The sequence below is a fragment of the Myxine glutinosa genome, chromosome 1 (assembly GCF_964187855.1).
Source record: "Myxine glutinosa chromosome 1, kmMyxGlut1.1, whole genome shotgun sequence".
NCBI classification, from domain to species: Eukaryota; Metazoa; Chordata; class Myxini; order Myxiniformes; family Myxinidae; genus Myxine; species Myxine glutinosa.
The window spans coordinates 181,226,685-181,253,048 of NC_136261.1; the positions used below are offsets into that span (position 1 = coordinate 181,226,685).

A 26,364-nucleotide genomic window follows, 5' to 3' on the forward strand; every position below is an offset into this window, starting at 1 on the left:
TTTAATTGGTGCAGATGAAAGATATGACTTGTTAAAAGATGGAAGATAAAGGAATGTTTCCTGCTCTTTCTTGCTTGTAACATTTCATAATGTATTGTAAAAGGTTTACACTTTACAGGATATTTGGATGTCTGGACAAATGCCTCATTCTGATGGTGTGAATGCAGATGAGCAGGTTTTTGGTTAAAAACAAAAAGACCAATCAGAAAATAACATTGTATGTTATGTGATGTTGGACTTTCATGAACCGAAGGCAAAACACTGACATTGTGGCCAACTCGTTTTCTGCTGCCACATGTTTGATCAAATACTGAGTTATTGTTTTGTGATGTTCCATCCAACTATTCCTACATATACTCTCAAACTGTGGATGTGTATTTGTTTCTGCTCTGCAAGAAACACGTAAACCTTATTATAAATAACTGAGAGACAGCCAAAAACAAAGCTGTAAATTTAATTGGCACCATAAATGCCAGTATAAATTCATACCAGCTGTTAAAACGTTCATTAAAGCAAAACTGTTGGTTAGATCCATCAACAAATAGTAGTGTTGTGGAGGATGGATGTAGTGGACCTGCAGCAGAATATCAACAGGACAGATGTTTTTTTTTATGTTGAAGGCTCCAGTGATGAACTAAAGACTTGGCATTTAATATGGAATATATTTTTTTTCTTGACTTGGGTTTACTTTCTTAACTCAGTATATCAATCTGGTGAGCTTATTTTACACTTTGGTGATTTATTTGTTAAAAGAACCATATCACTGATTGTCTGTCGCAGAAAGAAGTCAACAACAGGATTATATCACAGGTGGCGTGGCAAAATGTACGGACAGGTGCATTTGATGATTGGCTTCACAGTCGGGTATACAAGGGTTATTGCGTTCTGTATTAGTGGAAAACAACTGCTGCACGTCTCCAAAAGTTATTGCCGCTTCCTCTGGAGATGGTCCGTCAACTCAACAATGCTGTTTGTCATGGAGTGGTGGCTTTACGAAATTATGGCATGAAACAGCGTGCTATTGCTCGGCAGTATTGCATCACTCAAGGTCAGGTGTCAAAGATCCTGAAACGAAATGCTCAGAGGGGTGTCCCTACTCCAATACCGAGGCCAGGACGTCCCCGCAGAACCACAAGGAGGGATGATCGCCAGCTGCACCGGTTAGTCCGCAATGGCCGTACCAAGTCAGCTAATCGGCTTAGGGCTGAGTGGCAGCAACTGACAAATGTGCCTGTATCCAGAAGGCTAGTCAACCAACGACTGGTTCAAGCAGGCTATCGTGCCAGGCGTCCCCTGAGAAAGCCACGCCTGACCAGACAACACTGCCAGCACCGATTGCAGTGGGCTGGAGAGCACCGTCAATGGGAGCCAGGACACTGGAATCACGTGATCTTCAGTGACGAGTCTAGATTTCTGGTCTATCATCAAGATGGCCGCGTCCGATTGCGCAGACAAGTGCATGAAGCCTACAACAAAGATTGTATAGTGCCAAGAGTCCAAGCTGGAGGTGGTGGGGTGACCGTTTGGGCTGCTTTTCATGCAGGGGGCAAAACTGACCTGGTTGTTCTGAATGGAAACCTGAACCAGATCAAGTACAGGGCCATTCTGGAAGAAACATTGCTTCCATTTGCTCGTGCAGCCTTTCGAGGAAACTTCGTCTTCCAAGATGACAATGCACGACCTCATCGTGCTCGCATGATCCAACACTTTCTTGCTAACCGTGGTGTGGAGCATATGGAGTGGCCTGCCATGTCCCCGGATATGAATCCGATAGAGAACTTGTGGGCAGAATTAACGCATCAAATCGACCACTTGGACCAGCAGTCGACCTCTGTGCGTGAATTGCAGCAGGCTATTGTCACTGCATGGCAAGCGATTCCTGTCCAAACCTTGGCAAATCTCGTGAACAGCATGCCTCAACGTGTACGTGCTCTCCTAAATGCTCGTGGGGGTTACACGAAGTACTGAACTGTAATTTTACTGTCCGTAATCCCAGTCGTAATTTAACTTTTGTTTTTGTTAAAAAAAAATTTGGCTAATGTGCAAAATAAAGAGATACTTCTAGAAAACATACAGAAGTTTAACACGGTACTGTCCATGAATTGAGTTCGATATCAGTTTACATCACTTTCAAGGATCAATTTATTTATTTCGAAATGTCAAATGTGGTTTTTGTTTCTTTTAAAGGTCACATTAACAAAATCTAGAATAATTTCAACATAATTCCAATGAACTTTTGGTTCTAAGACATCTTGAAAAGTAAGTTCACCCCCACAAAAAAAATATTCCATATTAAATGCCAAGTCTGTATATAGTCCTCATTGAGACCAGGCCTTAAATAAAATAACTGCATAAAGAGAAATACAAGAGAAAGAATATAAAGGTGAGGGGTGAAAATGAGTAAGAAAGTGTATGATGAAAACTGTGATGCTTGTTTGCAAGAAAGAGAGGTTGAAACTAGCCTGGTACCTGTAATTTGAGTGAGACAGAAAGTAAGACCAGCAATCCAGATAAGATAAGAGTGTAAGATGGTTCCGGGCACCACTTTAACACTCCTAAGTCCAAACGGTAGTACTACCCTGAGCGATTGCTGGCTCCAACCTATTACCTAAAAAACCGGTCCAACCGGATAGGTGTTTTTTAGGAGACACCATATCCTTACTGGATGGCCATTGGCTCCCAAAGGGAGCTCATCCGCCCTTTAACAGGTATTGTTTTTTTAGTGCTGCAGGATGTCACAGTCACCCTCCCCACTGGAAAGCCAGTGAGGGGTGTCGGTTTAGTCCCCGACTACCCGACCATGCAGCAGGTAGCACTGGGTTGCATGTTCATGCAGCAACTCACGGGGTATTTGTCTAGGCCAGTGCTCCTCAACCTTCTCCAACATCATTCACCCTAATCAAGTGATCCCAAAAACTCATTCACTCCATTGCAAAGCAATGGATTCATTCACAGTGATTTGAAAATGAAATAGTAGGAAACACTTTGACCTTTTGATGATGAAATGAGGATTACACCAGAACTTTTATTTTCTTACTAATAAACATGATGTCATGCCAGAACAAGTTCTAAGTCAACCAAATAGGCTTACAGACATCGTCGTCATTGTTTTCATGTCTACACTTCGATTGACACACACTTGGACGATGAGAAGCAAGGCAATCCTCTGACCTGCCCCACATCCTTTCCTAACAATATCCCTACATATACATCTGCATTCTCCAACTAATCCTAATGGCTCCTCTTTTCCTGCATTTGGTCCATGATGGCATCATAGCAAGGAGTGATGGATGTTTCCAGAGCATCAGAGGATCAATGTCCAGGAGAGCATTCTGCTTCTTTGTTTTGATCTTGACTAATGCTGAGAATCCATTCTCTGAAAGGTATGTGGTGGCCATGCAAACATGGATGGACATGGCTTTCTCTGAAATTGAATCAGAGATACCCAGAAGTATCCGTAGTAGTTGAAAGCAGTGAAGGAAGATTTCTGCATGAAATCCATGTGCAAATCAAGAAGTGACTCTGTGAGTTGTCCTAGTTGAGCCTTTTTGTGTGCTCGGACTCAAAGGGATTCACGATCCACATCATTTCCTTCAGAGATTCGGCATCATTTTCTGGAAAGTACAGTCTCAGATTTTCCCCCAGGAGCTTGAGATAAAGGAGAATGATGTCCTTCATCTTCTCTTCCAAAGTAGGACCTCTTTCCTTCCAGTCACTCTGCTCCAGGAAGTTTACAGGAGGATGAAGTCAGCAAAGTTATTCTCCTCAACATGACCTTTCCACAAATCAATTTTCAGTTTGAAGCCTTCAATCTTCCCCGTAACTTCAAAGACGTCCCCACCTTTTTCCTGGATCGACAGGTTCAACTTGTTCAAGTGTTCGAATATGGAGGACATATAATTCAGTATGGCAAGCCAATAGTCATCCTGAAATTTTGAAGCCTTGAAACCTTCTTCAAAGAACACAGACGATTCGTCTTTCAAAGGCAGAACTCTGGGAAAGCATTTGCCTCTCGACAGCCATCAGACTTCTGCATGAAACAGCAGCTTTGTGTACGTAGCATATCTTGAAGGACCTCTTCGAGGTCGTTCTTCGCAGCCTTTTTCAGACAACCAACAGGCAGAGATAGCCGTTTCACAGCCAGCGCCTCTCGATGAATCAAACAGTGAATCGGAAAACAGTTTGAGAAACTTGTTTGATTCGGGTGACCACTCCTTGGTAAGCCCAACCCATGGCAGCAGCTCAATCAGTAGTCACAGCAACACATTTGCTCCAATCCAGGCCAGCCTCCTGGACTAATTCATATAGCTTTGTAAATATTGCATCTCTTGTCAGCTCTGCTATCTTCCTTGCTTGCACATCAGTAAATCGGCCATATGCAATCAGCCGAGACTCATTGCCCACATCAGTTTTCTCGTAAAATTGCAGTCCGAAGCAAGGAGCGTCCCTCAGCCTTACGAGCAATTGATCTTTCAAGTTGTCCGCAATAGACTACATCTCCTCTTCATTGTACAATTTAATAGCGGAATTCTCTTTACCTTGTCCACTGCCGTCGTTCTTTCATGGAGATACTCAGCAGCAACTTCCAGAAATGGTTCTGCCATCTTCAACATCCACACGTCGTTGCCCAATGGTTTGATGAGCATGACACAGATGCTATGTATATGTCATGGCCTTCTCAGTCACCAGATCTGAACCCAATCAAGCATTTATGGGATATTCTGGAATGATACCTGAGACTGTGCTTTCCACCTCCATAAAACAAATGTGAGTTGATTGACTTTCTCATGGATGAATGGTGCCACATCCATCCTGCAGAATTCCAGAGGCTATGCCACGGCGTATACAGGCTTGCCACACCTGGTGGCCCAACACCATATTAAGTGATTTTACATTGGTGTTCTCATTTATTTGCCCACTCTATATGCAATTGTTTCTTTATTGCGTAAATATACGTTTCTGAAATGATTGTGTTGTATATTTTCAGTTAAATTTTGCATTATTGGTCCTTTGTGGTTCGTGTTATTCCCACACAAATTATTGAATTGATCAACTGCATAGGTTTAGTGAGTCAGCTACATCGCACCTAATAAAACGTTGCTGCTGGGATTCTTTTTGCAACAGGTATACAACAAGCTTGGTAATTATGACTGGGTATGAACAGTATTATAAAGTTCCACAACAGAAAGGATGTATCCAAACCCAGGACATCAATGACAAAATTCAGATCAATGACAAAAATCTACCATTGAGCTGTAGGGTATAAGGATAGAATGAAAAGCAAGTATCACACAATAAGCAAATTTATCCAAATGATTAAAGATTTCCACTGGGTTTTCCAACTTGGTTGTTACATAGCAGCCCTTCCGCGACACCAACTACCAAAAGATGGGTGTTTAAGATCGCTAACAACTTAGTGATGCATTATTCTGTTTCACTCAGAAAAATGGATCTGTAATAACTTAGCATGCCAAAAAAACACACCATAGCTTTTGCATTTGGACTACATGCCAGGAATCCGTTTACTTGAAAGAGCAGTTCCATTGAAATGCAGCCAAGAGGGAGAACTATTTATTGTATCCTTTGAGAGAACAAAGCGAAGGAAACTGGTGCTTTGTGCCGCAGCACCAACAAGGGGCTCCATTTGGCCTGATTCTCCACACATTGCCATTTCATGGACTCCATTAATCATACCCCTCCACCTTCCCCCAAAGCTCATCCCAATTCCACTCTGTTCTCTCTCTCGTGATTTGTCTCGCCAACTCAGGACTGGCCCGCAAGCTCCCCTGGCCCGCCATTAGCCTGGATTGGCACTAATTGATCACGTCGGAGGATTCAGAAGCCAGTAGAACAAAGAGGTAGGAGAATTGTTTTGCCTAATAGATGCAGCCAACAACCCATGTGTACATAAGTACATCGTGAACAGCAACAAAGAAGATTTAACAAACCAGGAGCGGATTTATTGTGTTCTCTAGCACTGGCACCATTGGCACCAATGCAGTGGCACCAACGCACTGGCACCAATGCACTGGCACCAAATGCACCATTTTTGTCTATCGATCGACGAAATGTTAGAAATGAGGGCAGTAAACTTTAACAAGTCTTCCTGATCTCAAAATATCAATGACATGATAATCAATAAAATAAATAGCAATGCATCTTGTCGTCGAGCCAATAATGTACGACCAATTTTATAGGTAAAACCAAACATACTTCCGTACAAATGAACTCATTCCTCAATGGAATTCCCCCCCCCTCAATTCCTCCTCAATTCCTCCTCAATTCCCCCTCAACCCCCCCCCCCCTTAGCTCTTTCACGAGCCTCGATTATGTATACAAAAAAAAAAAAAAAAAAAAAAATGTTAATTCTGATAAACTGGATATTTAAATAAATAAAAATAATAGCAATAGCAAGGATAATGGTGAAATCTTCCTGTAATGGAGCAAACCTGGATGTCACCGAAACTCCAAATATGGCATGTGGTGGAAATAGTGCCACCTTTGGTGGTAGCCGGTATTACAAATCAGCTTTCTTTATATTATGATATGCAGAGTATGATATGATGTGATAAATTACCTAAACTCCAAAATTACCAAAATAAAAAAAGAACAGTTACCAAAACTCCACCACCAGCCAGTATACAGTTTGAAGCTACTGGTTGCATCTCTTTACCCGTGATCCGGAGATTAAAAAACTGTTACCTTCTCCAGGACCACACAGTATCCTTCATACTTGGTCCTTTCACTTTCCCGCTCAATATTGAGCATGAGACCAGAAGTCATCTCCATTTAGCTCTATCAGCCAGCCATCGTAGCATCCAAATTGTCCCCATCAATACTCAGTACATCTAAGTCTCTTTTCATGGTGTCATGCCAAGAAGTGTTGGGACGTCCCGTTTTACATTTTTCATTCGCAGATACTCACTTCATTGTTGTGCGAAGGATTCTTTCATCACTCATTTGATTAATATGTCCAACCCATTATCTTTGCATTGCACACATACAGCGGTTTTTATGCGTGACTTGTGGAAGATGCTATTAGAACTGTAATGTGTACAGTTGGTGGGAAAGGTTTATGTGTGGCTGGAAGTAGTTTCATGAGTGACGTGTGGAAGATGCTTTTAGAAGTGTCATGTGCATGGCTGGTGTGAGATGTTTTTTTTTTTGCGCCCGTGAAAAACCGTGAATACGCGGGGTTCAGGGCCGAAAACGTAGAAGCAGGTCGCGTATCATCAACCGTGATTACGCGGGGTCTGCGAATGTTGGGACCGCAACTGTCGAGGCCCGACTGCATATACACACACATATGTACAGTCACGTGAAAAAGTAAGTACACCCCATGTAAAGTTTTGACTTTTTCAACATATTTCAATACAGCTATTTGATCTTCATTTCAACAATATTGAAAGATAAAGGTGATATAATATAACAAATATCATGAAACATTTACATTTTGTAGTCCATTGTATATTTTAAATAAACATAAATGCACATTTCGCATGTGGAAAAAGTAAGTACACCCTTGGCTCTAATAGGTGGTATTGCCCCCTTTGGCAAAAACAACCTCAAGGAGGTGTTTCTTATAACTGTCTACCAGTCTCTGACATCGACTGGGAGAAATTTTTGCCCACTCCTCCATGCAGAATTCTTTCAGCTGTGTGATGTTTGAGGGGTTTCTTGAATGCACAGCTCGTTTCAAATCCCCACCCCCCCCAACAACATCTCGATGGGATTTAGATCCGGGCTTTGACTTGGCTGTTCCAGAACCCTCCATTTCTTTCTTTTCATCCATTCCTTGGTGGATTTACTGGTATGTTTAGGGTCATTGTCATGTTGCAAGGTCCACCTTCGGTTGAGCTTCAACTTTCCGACAGATGGCCTCACATTATCCTCAAGCACCCACTGGTACAATGAAGAATTCATAGTGGATTCTATGATGGTGAGCTGCCCATGCCCTGATGCAGCAAAGCTGCCCCAAACCAAAATATTTCCACCACCATGCTTTACAGTTAGTATCAGGTTCTTGTGGTCAAATGCTGTTTTGGTTTTCGCCAAACATGTCTTATGGAACTGTGGCCAAATAGCTCTACCTTTGACTCATCTGTCCAGAGCACATTGTTCCAGAAGTGCTGGTCTTTGTCGAGGTGTTCATTGGCAAACTTTAGTCTTGCCCTGATGTTCTTTCTGGACAGCAAAGGTTTCCTCCTGGCACACCTCCCATGTAGATCAAATTTGTGCAGCCTCTTTCTCATGGTAGACTCGTGCACTTTGACATCAACAGTGGCAAGAGCTACCTGTAGGTCCCGTGATGACATTCTGGGGTTCTTAGACACTTCTTTCAGCATCATGCGGTCTGTTCTCGGACTGAACCTGCTGGGGCGGCCTGGCCTGAACAAGTTGGCAGTTGTTTGGAATCTTCTCCACTTGTAGATGATCTTCCGGACAGTCGAATGATTGATTTCAAATTGTTTGGAGATCTTTTTAAATCCCTTCCCAGACTCGTAGGCATCTATAACCTTCTTTCTGAAGGCCTCAGAGAGCTCTTTTGATCTGGGCATGGTGACGCCGCACACTTCAACAACAAAGAGCAAACCAAACTAAATGTCTGAGGTTTAAATAAGACAGGTTCCTCCAAGATCCTCTCTCACGATGTTCTAATCATTTGCACCTGAGCTGGTGCACCTGATTATAATTTTAGGTATTTCAAGTGGTGATAAATGTAGGGGTGTACTTACTTTTTCCACATGCGAAATTTGCATTTATGTTTATTTAAATTATACAATAGACTACAAAATGTAAATGTTTCATGATATTTGTTATATTATATCACATTTATCTATCGATATTGTTGAAATGAAGATCAAATCAAACCCCAAACCCATCGAAGACCCCAAACCCATCCCTCTCTGTACCCACCGTACCCAGTCGTACCCAGCTGCTCCTGGACTCTGTGTCCTTTCCTCCTGACAAGGTGGAAAAGTTTCTGTCAACCCTCGACTCTGATTCTGCAACTCGTCCTGACGGCATCAGCCCACGGGTCCTAAAATCATGTTCTTCTGCTCTTTCACTCCCTCTTTCTGTTCTCTTCACCCTCTCTTTTGCTCAAGGTCATCTGCCATCTGCTTGGAAATCAGCCAACATCACCGGTTTGCACAAAAAAGGTGCAAAAACAGATCCCAGCAACTACAGACCAATCAGCCTTCTCCCAATTATCAGCAAAGTCATGGAATCCATCATTGCTTCAGACATTAAATCTTTCCTCTTCTCCAATGGCTTGATCTCTGATCATCACTTTGGTTTCAGACCTGGTCACTCTACTCTGGACATGCTGCTTCTGCTTTCTCAACAATGGATGGAGGTCCTCAACGCCAAACAGGAAATTAGAGCTGTCTCCCTTGACATTTCACGTGCCTTCGATACGGTCTGGCACCCTGCTCTGCTCACCAAACTCTCCTCCTTTGGTATCCATGGAAATCTCCACGCATGGCTGGTGGACTTCCTCTCTGGTCGTAGTCAACGTGTGGCCCTGAATGGGTTTCTCTCATCTCCTCTTCCTGTTCAGGCTGGAGTTCCCCAAGGTAGTGATCTGGGCCCTGTGCTTTTTCTGGTCTTCATCAATGATCTCTCTGACTCTCTTGAAAATCCTCTCTATCTCTTTGCTGACGACTCCACTCTCTGTCGCTCCATTCCTCATCCCTCAGATCGGCAGTCTGCAGCCTCCTCACTCTCTGCAGACCTGGAGAAAATCACAGACTGGTCAAACAAGTGGAACATGTCTTTCAATCCTGACAAATCTCACACTCTTACAATGTCTCTCCGAAAGGACCGACTGGACAACCCTCCCATCTACTTTCTCAACAATCCTCTCCAAGAAGTTCTGTCGCTCAAGCTTTTGGGTCTCACTATCTGCCATGATCTTTCTTGGGAAAACCACATTTCCAAGCTGGCCTCCAAAGCCAGTCGCCGACTGGGCATCCTCCGTCGTGCGAAGTCCTTCCTTGGCACACCTGAGCTCCTCACCACATACAAGGCTTTCATCCGCAGCTCAATGGAATACTGTTCCCCCCTCTGGGCTGGTGCTCCTGCCTCACACCTTGCTCGGCTTCACGCTGTTGAGGCCAAAGCTTTCAGAATCATTGGAATCTCCTGCGATGTAGTCAACACCGAGGGCCTTTCACTCACTCACAGCAGGCAGGTTTGGTGGTCTTTCTGTCTTCTACCGACTCCTCTCCGGCCTTGCTCCCCCAGCTCTCTCTGTGCTCTGTCCCCCCAATATTCCTTCAGGTCGCACAAGATCTGCCTGCAACCCTCTTATGGTTAAACTGCCAAAGTCTAGGCTCTCTGCTCACCTTCACCCTTTCATTCCCCTTTTCTCCCGCCTCTGGAACAAACTCCCCCACTCCCTTCAATCGCACTCCTCCCTACAGGTCTTTAAAACAGCTGTTCACCACCATCTCTTATCTTCCCCCATCGAAAACCTTGATCTTTTCTACCCCCGGTAATTCACCCCAGAGTCCTTGCAGTGTTCATATGTTTTATTCCTCTCCCACCTCCCCCCAAGTCCTCCCGATGTCCCTGCTCTCAAATGTTGTGTTTGTGTCCTTCCCCTCTTCCCCCTCTCTTTTGTGTCCTTCCCCCTCTCTCCCCATCTTGTCTGCCGCTCCCCTTGTTTTTTGTGTTTTGTGTGTCGGTTTGTCTTTTTGTGTGATTAATGTTAGCTCTTTCACGAGCCTCGATCTTGTATACAAAAAAAAAAAAAAAAAAAAAAAAAAAAAAATCGCTGCATCTTGAAATATGTTGAAAAAGTCAAAACTTTACATGGGGTGTACTTACTTTTTCACGTGACTGTATATATATACATACATATATATATATATATATATGTATATATATATATATATATATATATATATGTATGTATATATATATATATATAATTATTTCAAAACACACCTGGTGACAAGTGTCCCTGAGGACTGACCGGGCCCTCAGCCGAGGTCCTCAGCATCATCCCGTTTCAGCCCTTCAACCTCGATACGGTCAGCTAAGGTGGGCCAGCAGGGGCACATACGCCTCCACATGCAGCAGCTACACCAGGATGTGTACATACCCCCACCCCCAGCCAGTAAGAACACAGACTACAACAACAAAACCACCTACACTCCCAGAATCCACAGCCCCTCGTCCACTCACTCACACACCAAAAAAAAAAAAAAAAAACGACCACCACCCTTCTTACAACATGCACCACTCAAACAAAAACACAGTCATGTAAAACCACACCCTCTCCTGCAACACACACACACCCATTCCTGCAACACACACACCATTCACACATCTCCATTTCTCTTCCATGCCCAGTCACTACCCCTTTAGGTTGAAATGAACCACCACCCACAACCTCAACCTACACCGTTTGATGTGCCTCCATAAACTTCCTCCATGTCCAAAGTGAGCCTTTCAAGGCAACCTGAGCCACTCTGTCACACATCCTCCTTCTTTCTGTCCCATACACTCCAAGCCGAGCAAGAAATGCAGAAAAGGAATTGCCAAAATATCGTCTACACCCCACCTCAAATGGTTGACAAGAAACTTGCCAACCCTTCTCCCAACACTCTGCCTCCAGCTCACTGTACTTTCCTCTCTTCCTCTTGTGCACCTCCTCCAATCCTCCATGTTCTCTTCCCATTGTACAGACAATTCTCCTAAGATGACATGTCTTGTTGCACCTGATAATAATGTTGTTGTCAGGTCATGTTGTGATACTGTGTATATATATATATATATATATATATATATATATATATATATATATATATATCCTGATTGAATAGACACTTGTCGAACTCCTGCGAAGATGGCAAAAAAGTTGGTCAACCCATTTTCAGCATTTCGAATTTTTGATGTATGATTTTCATAATGTTAATCATTTTCTCTGGGATGCCATATAGTTCACTATGTTCTACAAGGTGGGTCTAAATGCTGCGGAGGCTTTTTTTAAGTCAGGGAAATTTATCAGGAGTTTTTGCTGAAATGCAAGGAGTTTCTCTATAATTTGTCTGAGCACAAAAAATTTGGTCACAAGTGGACCACTTCTAAACCCTGCCTGCTCTTCTCAGTTTCTTATCGACTGTAGATTTCTTGCGATTTAATAGTACCGTATTATTGACCACACTTTACCAGGGACGGATAAGAGTTAGTTATTCCTCTATAATAATTTATAATATAAAGTTTATCCAGCCTTCCGGTGCTTCTTCACAACATATTATCTTGTTAGTGAGATTATGTGCTTGCTTATTTAATTCTGGCCCACCATGTTTTAGCAGTTTTGCAGGAATTTTATCAATGCCAACTGATGTGTTTGATTTTAGGAGCCTCGATGTCTTCTCAACTTCTGCTATGGTGGTTTCACCTTGGTAGATATCAAGGCCAATAGGAGTGGACTCATTAAGTCCAATTCTTCTACAGGTTCGGACTGATTTATAATCTCCTTATAATGTTCCATCCATCTCTTATCCTGTTCTTAAATAGTTTGTCAGGTTTGACCTGATTTTTATTTAATAGCAGGGTTAAGATGAGACTTTCCCAGAAAACTCTTTGACGACACAATAAACCGTTCTTGAGTCACTTTTCAATTCTGCTGATTTGGCCTCCGCTGTTTTCTTATCAACCCACTTTTTTGCCTCTCCAACAACTCGTCTTTACCTGCCTGTTCAAGTTGGAACATTTTTCATGAAAAATGTTCCTGTTTTCCTTGGTTGATGTTTGTTCTCTCTTTTGCTCTATTAGTTTTCTTTTATCAATAAGTTTCTATGTCCCATCAGTTATCCATTGTTCTCCTTGTCCCTCTGCGTTTAATTATCGTTGCAAGACAGCCTCATGTACTACATTTCATTTCTACATCCTCTAGTCTAGAAGCTCGATCGAATTTGTTTAGCAATTCAAGTTGGTAATTCTCTTTGGTTTTTATTAGGTTTACTCTCCATGAAATGGAGAGAAACCTATTATTACTGCTAGAGTTTTTCTTATTATTATTCTTCCACCCTATTTTGCACCTCCGAAAACTTCATAATTAAGTTTCTCAGCAACCGCTGGTCGGATTGACAGGAAATTTTCATCAAATGATCGGCTAGGCTCGTATAATTTTTTAATGCTAATGATGACGTCATAGGTCACGTGGTATGGGCGCCATCTTGTAAAACACCTTCAACTTTGCCCCTCTGTATCTCCGAAACGGCTCAATGGAAAAATTTGAGGAATGGCTCATTCTAAAGAACTCTGCAATGGGAACAAAAAACATGTGTATTGAGTATATCAAAAATGCTAACGTTAAGAGGTTAGAATTCGTCAAACACAGTTTTTCTCCCCCGAAAATGAGATTTTTTCCCCAGATGCTTAATTAAAAAAAACTCAGAATGCGAAAATTTTCGAAGTCATACGTCACATGGTTCGGCCGCCATCTTGTTTTCCGTGAAAAAACACAAAAAACCCTTTTTCTCCGCAACGGCTGAACGGATCGAGCCCAAACTTGGCATGCTTATTCGGATACCCATGACAAACAAAAAAGTCAGCGAGCACGACGTCATCCGACACGTGGTTTCAGAGTTATGACGTTTTAAAATTTCAAACTAGAAATGGAATCACCTCCATAATTTGTGGAGATATCGAGTGGAAACTTTACACAAATGTTCCACATGGGGGGATGTTTCATCGTTACTTGAGACGTTTTGATAAGTCACATGGTTTGGCCGCAATAAATAATGGAAGTTAAATTTTAAAAAGCTTGTAACTCTTGAACCACTGCATGGATCGAATTGAATTTTTAATGCAATGTAGCTCTCATCGGGTGGAACAAGTGTGCAAAATTTCAAGATGATTGGATGTACGGTCGCGAAGCTAAAGTCTTTATTGTTGAAAGAAGAAGAAACACACCATTTTGTCCTCCCAGGCCACGACATCATCCGACATCAGTGCGATTGCCATTTTCAGTTTTAATTTCCTTTAAAAAACATTTTCTCTGCAATAATAGGGCCGATTGAGATAAAATTTTCACCATAGGAGGGACTCGGTCTGTAGAATATTTTAATGGTAATTATGACGTCGCAGGTCACGTGGTTCGGCCGCCATCTTGTTTTTCGTGAAAACACGAAAATCACTTTTTCTCTGCAACGGCTTAACAGATCGAGGCCAAACTTTGCAAGCAGAATCGCATACCCATGACGAACAACAAAGTCAGCGAGCACGACATCATCCGACACATGGTTTCAGAGTTATGACGTTTTTAAGCATGAACCTTTAAAACCTAGCTCCTCCCTCATTTTTGATCCAATCGAGGAGAAAATTCACAGATCTGTTCAGCATGTCAGTCTACTAAAATGTCATTTTAGAATTTGCGATAGGTCACGTGGTTTGGCAGATATCGTTAATTAAACGAATTTTTTTTTTTTTAAATGGATATCTCTTGAATCGCTTTATTGATCGACGTGAAACTTCATACTCTAGTAGAAGTCATGAAGAGTAACAGGTGTGCAAAATCTCAAGATGATTGGATGTACGGTCTGGAAACTAGAAGTTGTTATTGCCTGAAGAAGAACCACAACACTTTTTTTTGACCAGGCCATGTGACATAACCACCTCACGAGCTAAGGGTAGCTCGAAATTAAATTGTCTTCGGATTTGACAGTCGCTAGAGGGTGTTAACATTCGAATGCAACAAATCTGGGCAAATTCTGATGAAGTTTCGTAAAACTACACGATATTGTCATTTACATTGGAAAATAACATTGTAAAACTCTCCGCCGCCTCGGCTTATTTCTCGCTCTGAAGTTCATCCTGTCTTCAATTTTAAGGAGAAAGAGAGGTATCTGCAAGCAATGGTGACCTTTATTTTGTGGAAATCCGATTTACAATGACGAAGTTATCCAAAATCTAACATTTTAAATGGAGCGCATTTCCAAAGTGAATCTTCCACAGGTAAAATATCCACACGTGCAGGCACACCTTACGGCGTCAATTTGGCTCCGATTTCAAATCGGATTTCGATTGTCGTATTGCCTCGGATGAGTTAACAAAATACCACAACAAATTTGGTGACAATCATGAAAAATTTGACCAAGTTCGATCGACGGGATACTTCGTTCTACGCTGACATACGGCACGGGCCACGGATGACGTCATGCCACGGCAGGACGTTCTTCCACGGGTGGCAGATATCGTTAATTAAACGAAAATATTTTTTAAAATGGATGGGGTGGGGGGGATGTGTGTGTGTTTGTGTGTGTGTATGGATGTGCATGTGTGTGGATGTCTGTGTGTGTGTGTGTGTGTGTTGGGAGTGGGGTGGGGAGATGTGTGCGTGTGTTTGTGTGTGTGTGTGTGGATGTGTGGATGTGCGTGTGTGTGTATGTGTGTGTGGGTGTGAGGGGGCGGGTGGATATGTGTGTGTGTGGAGGGGTGTATGTGTGGAGGGGTGTTCGTGTGGGGGGAGGGGTGTGGGGGTGTTTGTGTGTGTGCATGTGTGTTAGGGTTGGGGGGGGGTGGGGGGATGTGTGCATGTGTTTGTGTGTGTGTTAGGGGTGGGGGATATGTGTGTGTGTTTGTGTGTGTGTGTTGGGGGTGGGGGGGCTGTGTGCATGTGTGTGTGTGTTAGGGGTGGGGGGATATGTGTGTGTGTGTGTGTGTGTGTGTGTGTTGGGGGTGGGGGTGTGTGTGTGTGTGTGTGTGTGTGTGTGTGTGTGTGTGTGTGTGTGTGTGTGTGTGTGTCGGGGTTGTATCCAAGGGGGTTGTGTCAAAGCATGTCCAATGAAAGTGGGGTTGTATCACAAGTGGGGTTGTATCAAAAGTGGGGTTGTATCAACAGTGGGGTTGCATCAAAAGTGGGTGCGAGTAAACCGGTCATCACTGCCAGCAGTTTTAAAGTGGCAGTTCTAGTTATTATTATTATTACTCCACAGGGAAAGGGCAGTCTTTTGATTGTTCCTTTAATCTCTTGAAGTTTTAGTTTGATTTAGCAGCCATTTTAGTCGTCTGAGCCACAATCTGCACCAGGAAATGCTTGCACATCTTGCGGAGAAGATCTCCATCTACTATTTATGCACAAGAAATCAATTTAATTGAAGGTTTCCCATCTGATGATCTCCATCTTTTTGTGTGGATGTCTTTATGATGAAAGTCGGTATTTCCAACACAGATGTCATTTATGGAGCAGAAATGCCGCAGATGCTCACCATTATCAGTAGTTGATTTTCCGCACCAGGAGGCCCAATCACCTGTTTCCACCCGTTTTGGTTGTTGTGGATTTGGCAATTTAAGTCTTCTATAATGACCTTCATGTCATGATTTAGCACAGAGTATAAAGCTTATTGTAACGTCTTTTAAAAGTCATCTTTATCAACTTCATCTACCTCGTTAGTAAGGACATAGACCACACAGTATAGCACATGTTTAATTTGAACTCTTCTTTCAGGCTCAAACTCTCTCTACATTTTCTTTTCCCTTTCATCAGTTTCAGAGAAGAGAGAAACGTCGCAGACATGAATGCAAAAATAACTTTTCCACTTTATTTTGAACATGGGGGTTTAGCATGAAACCACAGGAGAGCCAAGATGAATGCGCACTCGCCTCTGAGCGGTCAAGTCTGGTTTTGAATGGCGGCCCACCTATAAATTGTCATGCTGGTGTTTCACATGCAGTGTGAGGCATCAATGTATGATGAACCTGGAGGACCCGTCTGCCAGTGTTACTTGGTGGGCATAAAATAGCCCACGGTGTCCTTCGCGAAGAATAGGCGATGTACCACCCGGCACCTTGGCCAAATTTCTACCGTGACTGCTAGTCGCAAGTAGTCTGGTTTTCTTTGAGGTTCCTTGACACCAGGTTACACTACTTGCTATCTCAGAAAATGGTTGCTGTATGGGCAGCAGCCTCTGTACTATAAACAAGTTCACCAGGCAACTTGAATGTTTCATGTGAATGGACTACTTTTGATACAAAGGGCAACCAGCACAGGAAACTGTAAACTGAATAAAATCCTCCATGACTTTTCCATAATTATACTATAACTACCATTAATTACTATGACTACCACTACTACTACTACTACCACAAGGACTATTACTACTTATTTAATGGCTCAATTTATTTGTACCTTCGTTTGGGGTTGGCCAAGGAACGTTTTGGGCAAAGTCTTTCATGAATTGGCTGGCCAAACCTGAAGTTTCACTGAAGATGGCAGGAACATGGAATTTATTTTGGGAGCCAAGTAATAACTCGCCTCCCATCAAGCACATGCGCTGCCAGATGTGTCCTCTGCCTTAACGTTAATCGGAGGGACACTTGGCAACACATTGATGTATCGTCCTTCATGCAAAACACCAGGATCACAGCTGGGTCGAGATTTGAACGAAGGCTAGACAGGTCAGAGACAGGTGCACATCCCTCCAACCTATCCTGCTACAAGACATTTCTTTGTTCGATGAGAAATCTCACATGAGTTTTTTCCATATTGGATTTATTTTTCAATTCTTCAAGTAATGACAAGTTGTTCAATCTACTCTGGTACCTACTGCATAATTAACCAGTTACATTGAGGAATGGCAGTAATTCATATTCTCAGCCTGGTGATTCTGATAAATACCCAACCATTCATCATAGTTATTCAGCACTGATTTTATCCCACATTTGTCATCTGTTTTCAGGGTTCACAACAGGGATCTCAAAGTTCTTTTTTAGAGTTTGATCTTGGAGGGAACGACCAGATGGTCTTTGAATCAAGCAATGCAGGAAGAGGTTGCTTCAAGAAGAAAATAAACTCAAATAATATGCTTATATTGGAATTCCAAATGGGGCAAGCTAATCCGATTGGATGGTAGTTATTGTTTTCAACCCTTATAATTCAAATGTTGTGCTGTCGTATAAATAGGTCATTTTGAGAAGGTATAAATAGGTAATTATCATGATCCAACCAGCCTATTTGAGTTGACCGCAGGAGGGTGGCCATCCTAACTCATGTTGAAGGGCTTTTGGCATACTCCTCACACTTGGCAAGTGTGGCTTGATGAGAGTCAGGTCAGGAATTTGTAATTTGTTCAGGGTTCCGCCAATAACTCGATCATTTATGGAAACACAGCATGAGATATTTAACTTTGACCAGCAGCAACTAATGCTAGCAGACGGGTCCTCCGCTTCACGTTCATCCGACGGACGAAACACTCATTGATGCACCAATGTGACTGGACATCATCAGGTCGATATAATCAAACCCAGACTAGACAGGCCAGAGTCAAGTGTGCCAACTCCTTGCTAACCTGTCAGTGTCAGAATGTATGTTTGTTTAATCATCACTCATAAAGAAGGCCACTGTGTGGTGGTGCTTCAGGCAAATCCCAAATTCCTGCATTTTGATCTGCATATGGATATGATGGCACCTTGTGCTTTGATATCAACATGTTCATTCCAGTGTACAGGTAACCTTTCTTTACACGTTAGTGTGTTTTATATACAGTACTATTATAAAAGCCAGTCAGAAATGTCAGGTGGTAAACAGTCTTGTGAGCGTGCCAAAGTCTGAAGCCTCGGCCTAGCGTCTGGTGTGCTTTATATTATTTATTTATAAGACATCATAGAAATGTAAATGAACACTCGTTTTACTCTGCTTGTGTTGAACATCAAATGCAGCGAATTTCACCTCCATGTGCTTTGTATTTATTGTTATTTTTTAAAAACGCTTCTGTACACCGCCCTTGAGGCTCGGTTTGCAAGCCACCGTCTACAATCAATTCCAATAGAAGATACATAATTACTCTTTTAGGGAAAATGGTTTTCGAGTTCGTTTTATCCTCAAAAATAGACCCGAGTGAACACACATTCGTGTTAAAAGATTGGCTTTTAAAACGACAAATCGTCCTTGTGAAGGAGGACAGACAAATACACACTGTGACTTATACAGGTGGAAGATGTTTGAATTTGAGATACGTTTCCATATTGAACCTTCAATGTTGATTCAAAAGCTCCAAGTGGCTTTCCTATGAACATTCATCAATACCTTCATGCAGGACAAAATATATATTATTTAACTCTAGTAACTGAAAACAGGAAATTACAAACATATTTCAACACGAGTCATGATCCTTGTTATAAGATTCCTGCACAACATTATTTCATTGAAAGGTATCCTGAGACCAAGATGAATTAACAACCTACAGGCAAAGTCTGCCCATTTGGACTGCGCTCCAGTGGGTTGTGTACGTGGGTTGTGTACGTGGGTTGTGTACGTGTCTTACCTTGCCGTTTGTAACTGCAATAATGTTGATAGGGATATGCCAGTGTATCACCAGTGTGTATACATTTAATATTGTTCACATATCTTTAGGGATTACCTTGTGCTGTTTGCACACCGCAGAGAGTGGCCGCTGTTCGTGCCCCATGTGCAAACCACTTTCATCCAAGCAGAGTGGGCATGTAGCAATGCCACATGCCACACAAAAGCTTGTGGGTGTCTCGGCCTCGTGTGCGGGGCAATTTGCATGCTGCAGTTCACGGCAGCTCCCTTGCTGGTTCTATACACCAGGCACACAAGGAAAATCGTGTTACTGAGAATGAGTGTGGGAGAAAGGAGAGCTTTATAGGTGGAATAAACAAGCATCTCGTTAAATAGGTGTGAAATGGTGAAATGGAATTGCAAAATGCTTATCTGAACGACCTGCCTCACATTTATATCTAAGATTGCCAAAAAGAATTCCCAGAATTCGAAAGCATTGCCTTGCACGGCATTCTCTTTCAAAACCGTTCCAGTCTCATTTCAAAAGGATACATAGTGCGAAGAATGCGCTCGCACGAAGGTCACAAAAATTATATTTTGTACAAAGCGAACAAAATAGCTTGTGTGTGTGTGTGTGTGTGTGTGTGTGTGTGTGTGTGTGTGTGTGTGTGTGTGTGTGTGTGATTGAGCCAAATAATCGCACTGACTATGACATGACGCTGACGTCATGCGCATAAATTATATCTGTCTAGCCTTCATTCAATCTGTATATGAGTATGTACGTATATATATATGTGTAAATATGTATATATACATATCTATATTGCACATAATCAAGGCTCATATAAATGCATGTTATAGAGTGTTTTAGCAAGGTGAAGAGCTTTATACATTAGTCGACTATAATATTCTGATGGGACATCTTCAATTCTGTTTTGTGATCTCTGGACCTGCTCTTGCATAGTTTAAGTCTGTTACAGTTTGTACATCTATCTATATATATATATGTAAAACACAGTTTGTGTGTGTGTGTGTGTGTGTGTGTGTGTGTGTGTGTGTGTAATGTTACCGATAGACTCCTAAACGGAGAGGCTCACGTGCTTGATATTTGGCATAGACATGGCCATTGAGCCTGGGAAGAACCTGGCCTACCTAAAAATATTTGAAGAGATCCATATTTTTACCTCAGCGCATTTCAGCGAGGAATATTATACATGGAATCTGAGCCGGTGGCAGAGCAGCGCGCTGATTCGCTCAGAGCGATCACGTGATGTTCCATCCTTGCCGCCATAATCTCACAGTTACGCGTTCGCATGTAATTCAGAGCGAAAAGCGATTGCGTTTTTTCACATTTCAGCGAGGAACATTGCCATTCACACCACAGAGGTTTTTTTTTCTTTCATCTTTAGATCCATATTTTTAGCCATAACGTAGCGTAACGTAGCGTAGCTAACGTAGCGTTAGCATAACGTAGCGTAGCATAGCGATCCTCGCTCAGGATCTTTGTCAGGTTCGCGAGCGAGTTAGCCAAAACGTAAAAGTGAAAATATATCGAATGACCATTGCCATTCACACCACATCGTTTTTTTTTACTTTCATCTTTAGATCCATATTTTTTGCCATAACGTAGCGCATTATGGCTCGCTCGAGCTCGAGTTAGCCAATCACCTGGGAGCATGAGGCCACGTTGGCCACGCCCACGACACGACGCAGAGTTGCAGTCATGCGTTTGCGTCGTTTGTTTGATTGCAGAAGTTGCAATCTTCATTACCACGTGTAAACGTAAAAGTGAAAAAAAATTGAATTTGTCTACGAGTGAGTGACTGGAAGACTGACTTTGATAAAGGCAATGGCACCGAAGAAAAGAAATTTGTCGCGTTCAACCTCCCGAGCAAGGAAAATCGCTGATTGGAGACTCCATGAAACCGATGAAGATACTTTTCACCATCGACAAGCCAATCAAGAACGTGTCTCTAGATTCAGACAGCAAGAGACAGAAGATGAGAGAACGGCACGTCTAAACGCCAATCAACAACGTCTGGCGAGGGACAGACAGCGAGAGACAGAAGATGAGACAGAGGTACGTCTAAACGCCAATCAACAACGTCTGGCGAGGGCCAGACAGCGAGAGACAGAAGATGAGACAGAGGCACGTCTAAACGCCAATCAACAACGTCTGGTGAGGGCCAGACAGCGAGAGACAGAAGATGAGACAGAGGCACGTCTGAACGCTAATCAACAATGTGTGGTGAGGGCCAGACAGCGAGAGACAGAAGATGAGACAGAGGCACGTCTAAACACCAATCAACAAAGTGTAGCAAGGGCCAGACAGCAGGAGACAGAAGAACAGCGCCAAAAAACGACTCAACAACTGGCAACCATCAGGCAGACGGCAGCCGGCCATTGCATGGGAGAAGGCTGCATTCAGTTACAATCCGAACACTGACTACTCCTCAAACGTTGATATTGGCTCCATGTCGTTCACCTGTCAGTTTTGCCATGCCTTGAAATGGAAGGGAGAAACACCAGGAATGTGTTGCAGGGGAGGCAATGTCCTTTTGCCTTCTCTCCAATCTCCACCGGAACCTTTGAAAGAACTACTTCAATCAACTACGACTCAATCCAGACACTTCCTGAAGGAAATCCGTAATTACAACTCTTCGTTCCAAATGACTTCATTTGGAGCAGATCGCGTCGTCACTGAGCAAGGATACATGCCTACATTCAAGGTGCAAGGCCAGGTATACCACCTCATTGGCTCTATCCACCCTCAACCAGGTGAGCAACCGAAATTTTTACAAATCTATTTTATGGGTGACCACCGAGAAGAAGCTGCCCGACGAGGACAGAACTTCCCCAACCTACGCTCTGAACTAATCCTCGCCTTACCAGATATGCTCCACTCAAATAATGCGCTGGTCAACAGCTTCAAGTCGACATTGGAGAGAATGCCTTCACCTGATTACAAGGTCGTAATTCGAGCTGACAAACGTCCTCACGGAGAGCACGAACGTCGGTTTAACGAGCCAGTCAACAATGACGTTGCAGTTCTCATGGTAGGAGAGCAGTACAACAATCGCGACATCGTCCTGCATCTTCGCGACGACAGCACGAAGCGGATTTCGGAGACTCACCGATTCTATGACGCCCTCCAGTACCCTCTGATTTTCTGGAAAGGACAAGATGGCTCCCTCCCCCTCCCTTTCCCCCTACCCCTCCATTTCCCCCCTAGCCCTTCCCCCTCCCCCTCCCTCTCCCCCCTCCCCCTACTCTCCCCCTCCCTTCCCCCTCCACCCTACCCTCTCCCCTTCCCCCCTCTGCACTTCAGTCTTAGAAAACTAATTTTTATATAAGTTAATATTTTCAATAACTCCTAGAGGCGAAGTCTTAGAGAATTTCACAATAAGAAATAGAGTCCTCCGGCGACGGAAATTTAACACGGTGTTTGCCTATGTAACTTTACCCTGAGGTAATTTTACCAAAAATCCCCGAAATTTCACGGGTCCAGCCCTATTGAGTGCCTGCGGCCTCTCAAGTCCCTTCACAGAGTCGGGCTAGAGTCAAGCTCAAAAGGGGTTTTCTTTCCCCACTGATTCCGCCAAGCCCCTTTCCCCCCTAGCCCTTCCCCCTCCCCCTCCCTCTCCCCCCTCCCCCTACTCTCCCCCTCCCTTCCCCCTCCACCCTACCCTCTCCCCTTCCCCCCTCCCCTCCCCCTTCCCCTTCCCCCTCCCCTCCCCTTCCCCTTCCCCCTCCCACCTCTCCTCCCCTCCCCCTCCCCCCCTCTTCTCCCCCCCCCACTCCTCCCCTCCCCCCCTTTTCTCCCCCCCCCCCCCACTGCTCCCCTCCCCCCATTCCCCTCCCCTCCCCTTCCCCCTCCCTTCCCCCGCCCGGCAATGCCGGGTACTTCTGCTAGTATACTGTAAACATTGTTGGTTATTCATGAAATCTACTTTACCTGTCGGTGTCCATGTCCTCCAGGCATCTGTTCTTGTCCCATTTTTTGTTTTCACATTATTTGCATCCATTTGGTACAATTTTACGTAAATTCAATGTCAGCTTTAAATTAAATGTTGATGATACACAGATCTACCTGTCCATCAAACCTGATGACTTTCGCTATTCTGCAACTTCGAATCCTCTTCTATTTGCCCCGACGCTCTCCCCCATCAACCTCTCTCGACCATCGGCAGACCGGCTCTCTCCATCAACCTTTCTGTCACCTATTTCCTTTGTGTAACACACTCACATGCATGCAATGTCTTTGCTTCCCTTGTCCTCTTTGATCCTCTGTCAGTCTGTGAACCTGTTACCCCCTGTCATTTAGCTCCTCCATGAGCCCAGATATATATATTAAAATAAAAACCAAATATAATTAACAGAATTCTTGACTTTCTGAAATTATAACAAGGATTGGCATGCTTTTCTCTGACTCCTCATCCATCCATATAAAAGGTTCATTCTTCTTCCAACAGTGAAATTTGGCGATCACCACCTGATCTAATTATTGCATCCACAGTTTCAAGTCGAGTTATCACTCTGAGCCCTACTTCCAATATTGCACATACAGTATCTCTAGATTTTGTGAATGTATTTTATTAAATTTGTCATATATTGCCTAAATGGACCCACATGCTTAAATCATAGGACATAAACTCCAGTACATGGTCTGATATGTCACATTTGGATTACTGAAACCCACCATTGGCCAACTTTCTTGTTTCTTCCCTCAAGCCCTTCCAATCTATTCAGGATATGGAAGCCAGGCTCAGAGTAAAGTTGGAAAATTTGATCACATCCCTCCAAACCTCAAAATACTTCCCTGACACCCAGTGGCCAGTACACCAACATCTACATTTTAGAACATTGCTCATTTCCTTCAAGCCAATTCTGCCTTCATTTCTTACCTAATGATACGCAAAAAACTACGCTCCAACAAACGAGGTGAGCAGTAACAATGGGAATCTCCTGGTCGTTCATCACTCCAGGATGAAAACTTCTGGCGATCGAGCATCTTAGATATGATTCTCAAACTGCGAAACAATTAATCTCTGCCTTTTAAAATTCACACCATCTTATCATTTACGGTTATTAAATCTTTCTTCAAATTCCAATTTTCTGCAGTTGCTTTTTCTTCATTCTTACTTTTATTACTAATTCATTCATTCATAAAGCACTTTAAGATTTTTATTTTTTATTTTTTTTTGTATACTGAATCGAGGCTCGTGAAAGAGCTGACATTTACTTCACAAACAAATCAACCAGACAAACAAAATATATAAAAAGAGGGAGCGGAAGACAAGATTGGGAGAGAAGGGGAAGCACACAAACACAACATTTGAGAGCAGGGAGATGTGTTGGAGGGAGAGGGCTTGGGGGGAGGAGATGTGGAAAGGGGGGGGGGGGGGGGGGTGGGAGAAGTATAAAACACAAGGACACCAAGGACTTCCAGGAACAGAAGTTGGTATTTCAAAAAAGTGGAATTGGGGTGACATTAGCGGGGGTAGAAAAGATCAAGGTTTTGGATGGGGGAAGATAAGAGATGGTGGTGAACAGCTGTTTTAAAGACCTGGGGGGTGGAGTGGGATTGAAGAGAGTGAGGGAGTTTGTTCCAGAGGCGGGAGAAAAGAGGATTGAAGGAGTGAAGGTGAGCAGAGAGTCTTGATTTTGGCAGTTTAACCATAAGAGGGTTGCAGGCAGATCTTGTGCGACCTGTAGGAATATTTGCGGGACAGAGCCCAGAGAGAGCTGGGGGTGGCAAGGCCAGAGAGGAGTCGGTAGAAGACGGAAAGACCACCAACCTGCCTGCGGTGAGTGAGTGAGAGGCCCTTGGAGTTAGCTTCATCGTGGGAGATTCCAATGATTCTGAATGCTTTGGTTTCAACAGCGTGAAGACGAGCTAGGTGTGAGGCAGGAGCACCAGCCCAGAGGGGAGAGCAGTATTCCATTGAGCTGCGGATGAAAGCCTTGTATGTGGTGAGGAGCTCAGGTGTGCCAAGGAAGGACTTCGCACGACGGAGGATGCCCAGTCGGCGACTGGCTTTGGAGGCCAGATTTGAAATGTGGTTTTCCCAGGAAAGATCATAGCAGATAGTGAGACCCAAAAGCTTGAGTGACAGAACTTCTTGGAGAGGATTATTCAGAAAGTGGATGGGAGGGTTGTCCAGTCGGTCTTTTCGGAGAGGCATCGTAAGAGTGTGAGATTTGTCAGGATTGAAAGACATGTTCCACTTGTTTGCCCAGTCTGTGATTTTGTCCAGGTCTGCAGAGAGTGAGTAGGCTGCAGACTGCCGATCTGAGGGATGAAGAATGGAGCGACAGAGAGTAGAGTCATCAGCAAAGAGATAGAGGGGATTTTCAAGAGTCAGAGAGATCATTGATGAAGACCAGAAAAAGCACAGGGCCCAGAACACTGCCTTGGGGAACTCCAGCCTGAACAGGGAGAGATGAGAGAAACCCATTCAGGGCCACACGTTGACTACGACTAGAGAGGAAGTCCGCCAGCCATGTGTGGAGATTTCCATGGATACCAAAAGAGGAGAGTTTGGTGAGCAGAGCGGGGTGCCAGACCATATCGAAGGCACGTGATATGTCAAGGGAGACAGCTCTAATTTCCTGTTTGGCATTGAGGACCTCCATCCATTGTTGAGAAAGCAGAAGCAGCATGTCCAGAGTAGAGTGACCAGGTCTGAAACCAAATTGATGATCAGAGATCAAGCCATTGGAGAAGAGGAAAGATTTCATATCTGAAGCAATGATGGATTCCATGGCTTTGCTGATAATTGGGAGAAGGCTGATTGGTCTGTAGTTGCTGGCATCTGTTTTTGCACCTTTTTTGTGCAAAGCGGTGATGTTGGCAGATTTCCAAGCAGATGGCAGATGACCTTGAGCAAAAGAGAGGGTGAAGAGAACAGAGAGAGGGAGTGAAAGAGCGGTAGAACAGGATTTTAGGACCCGTGGGCTGATGCCGTCAGGTCCAGTTGCAGAATCAGAGTCGAGGGTTGACAAAAACTTTTCCGCCTTGTCAGGAGGAAAGGACACAGAGTCCAGGAGCAGCTGGGTACGACTGGGTACGGTGGGTACAGAGAGGGATGGGTTTGGGACAAAAA

At 43.5% G+C, this 26,364-nt stretch overlaps 1 protein-coding gene across 2 annotated transcripts in view; it reads right to left on the reverse strand.

Moving 5' to 3' along the window:
* Window positions 1–26,364, reverse strand: part of TRIM9 (tripartite motif containing 9) — a 137,192-nt gene that overhangs the window by 102,655 nt on the left and 8,173 nt on the right. For both annotated transcript variants that reach the window (XM_078780866.1, XM_078780869.1), the window contains exon 2: window positions 19,377–19,556. In XM_078780866.1, coding sequence (XP_078636992.1) covers window positions 19,377–19,556 — 180 coding nt within the window. The remainder of the gene's footprint in view (window positions 1–19,376; window positions 19,557–26,364) is intronic.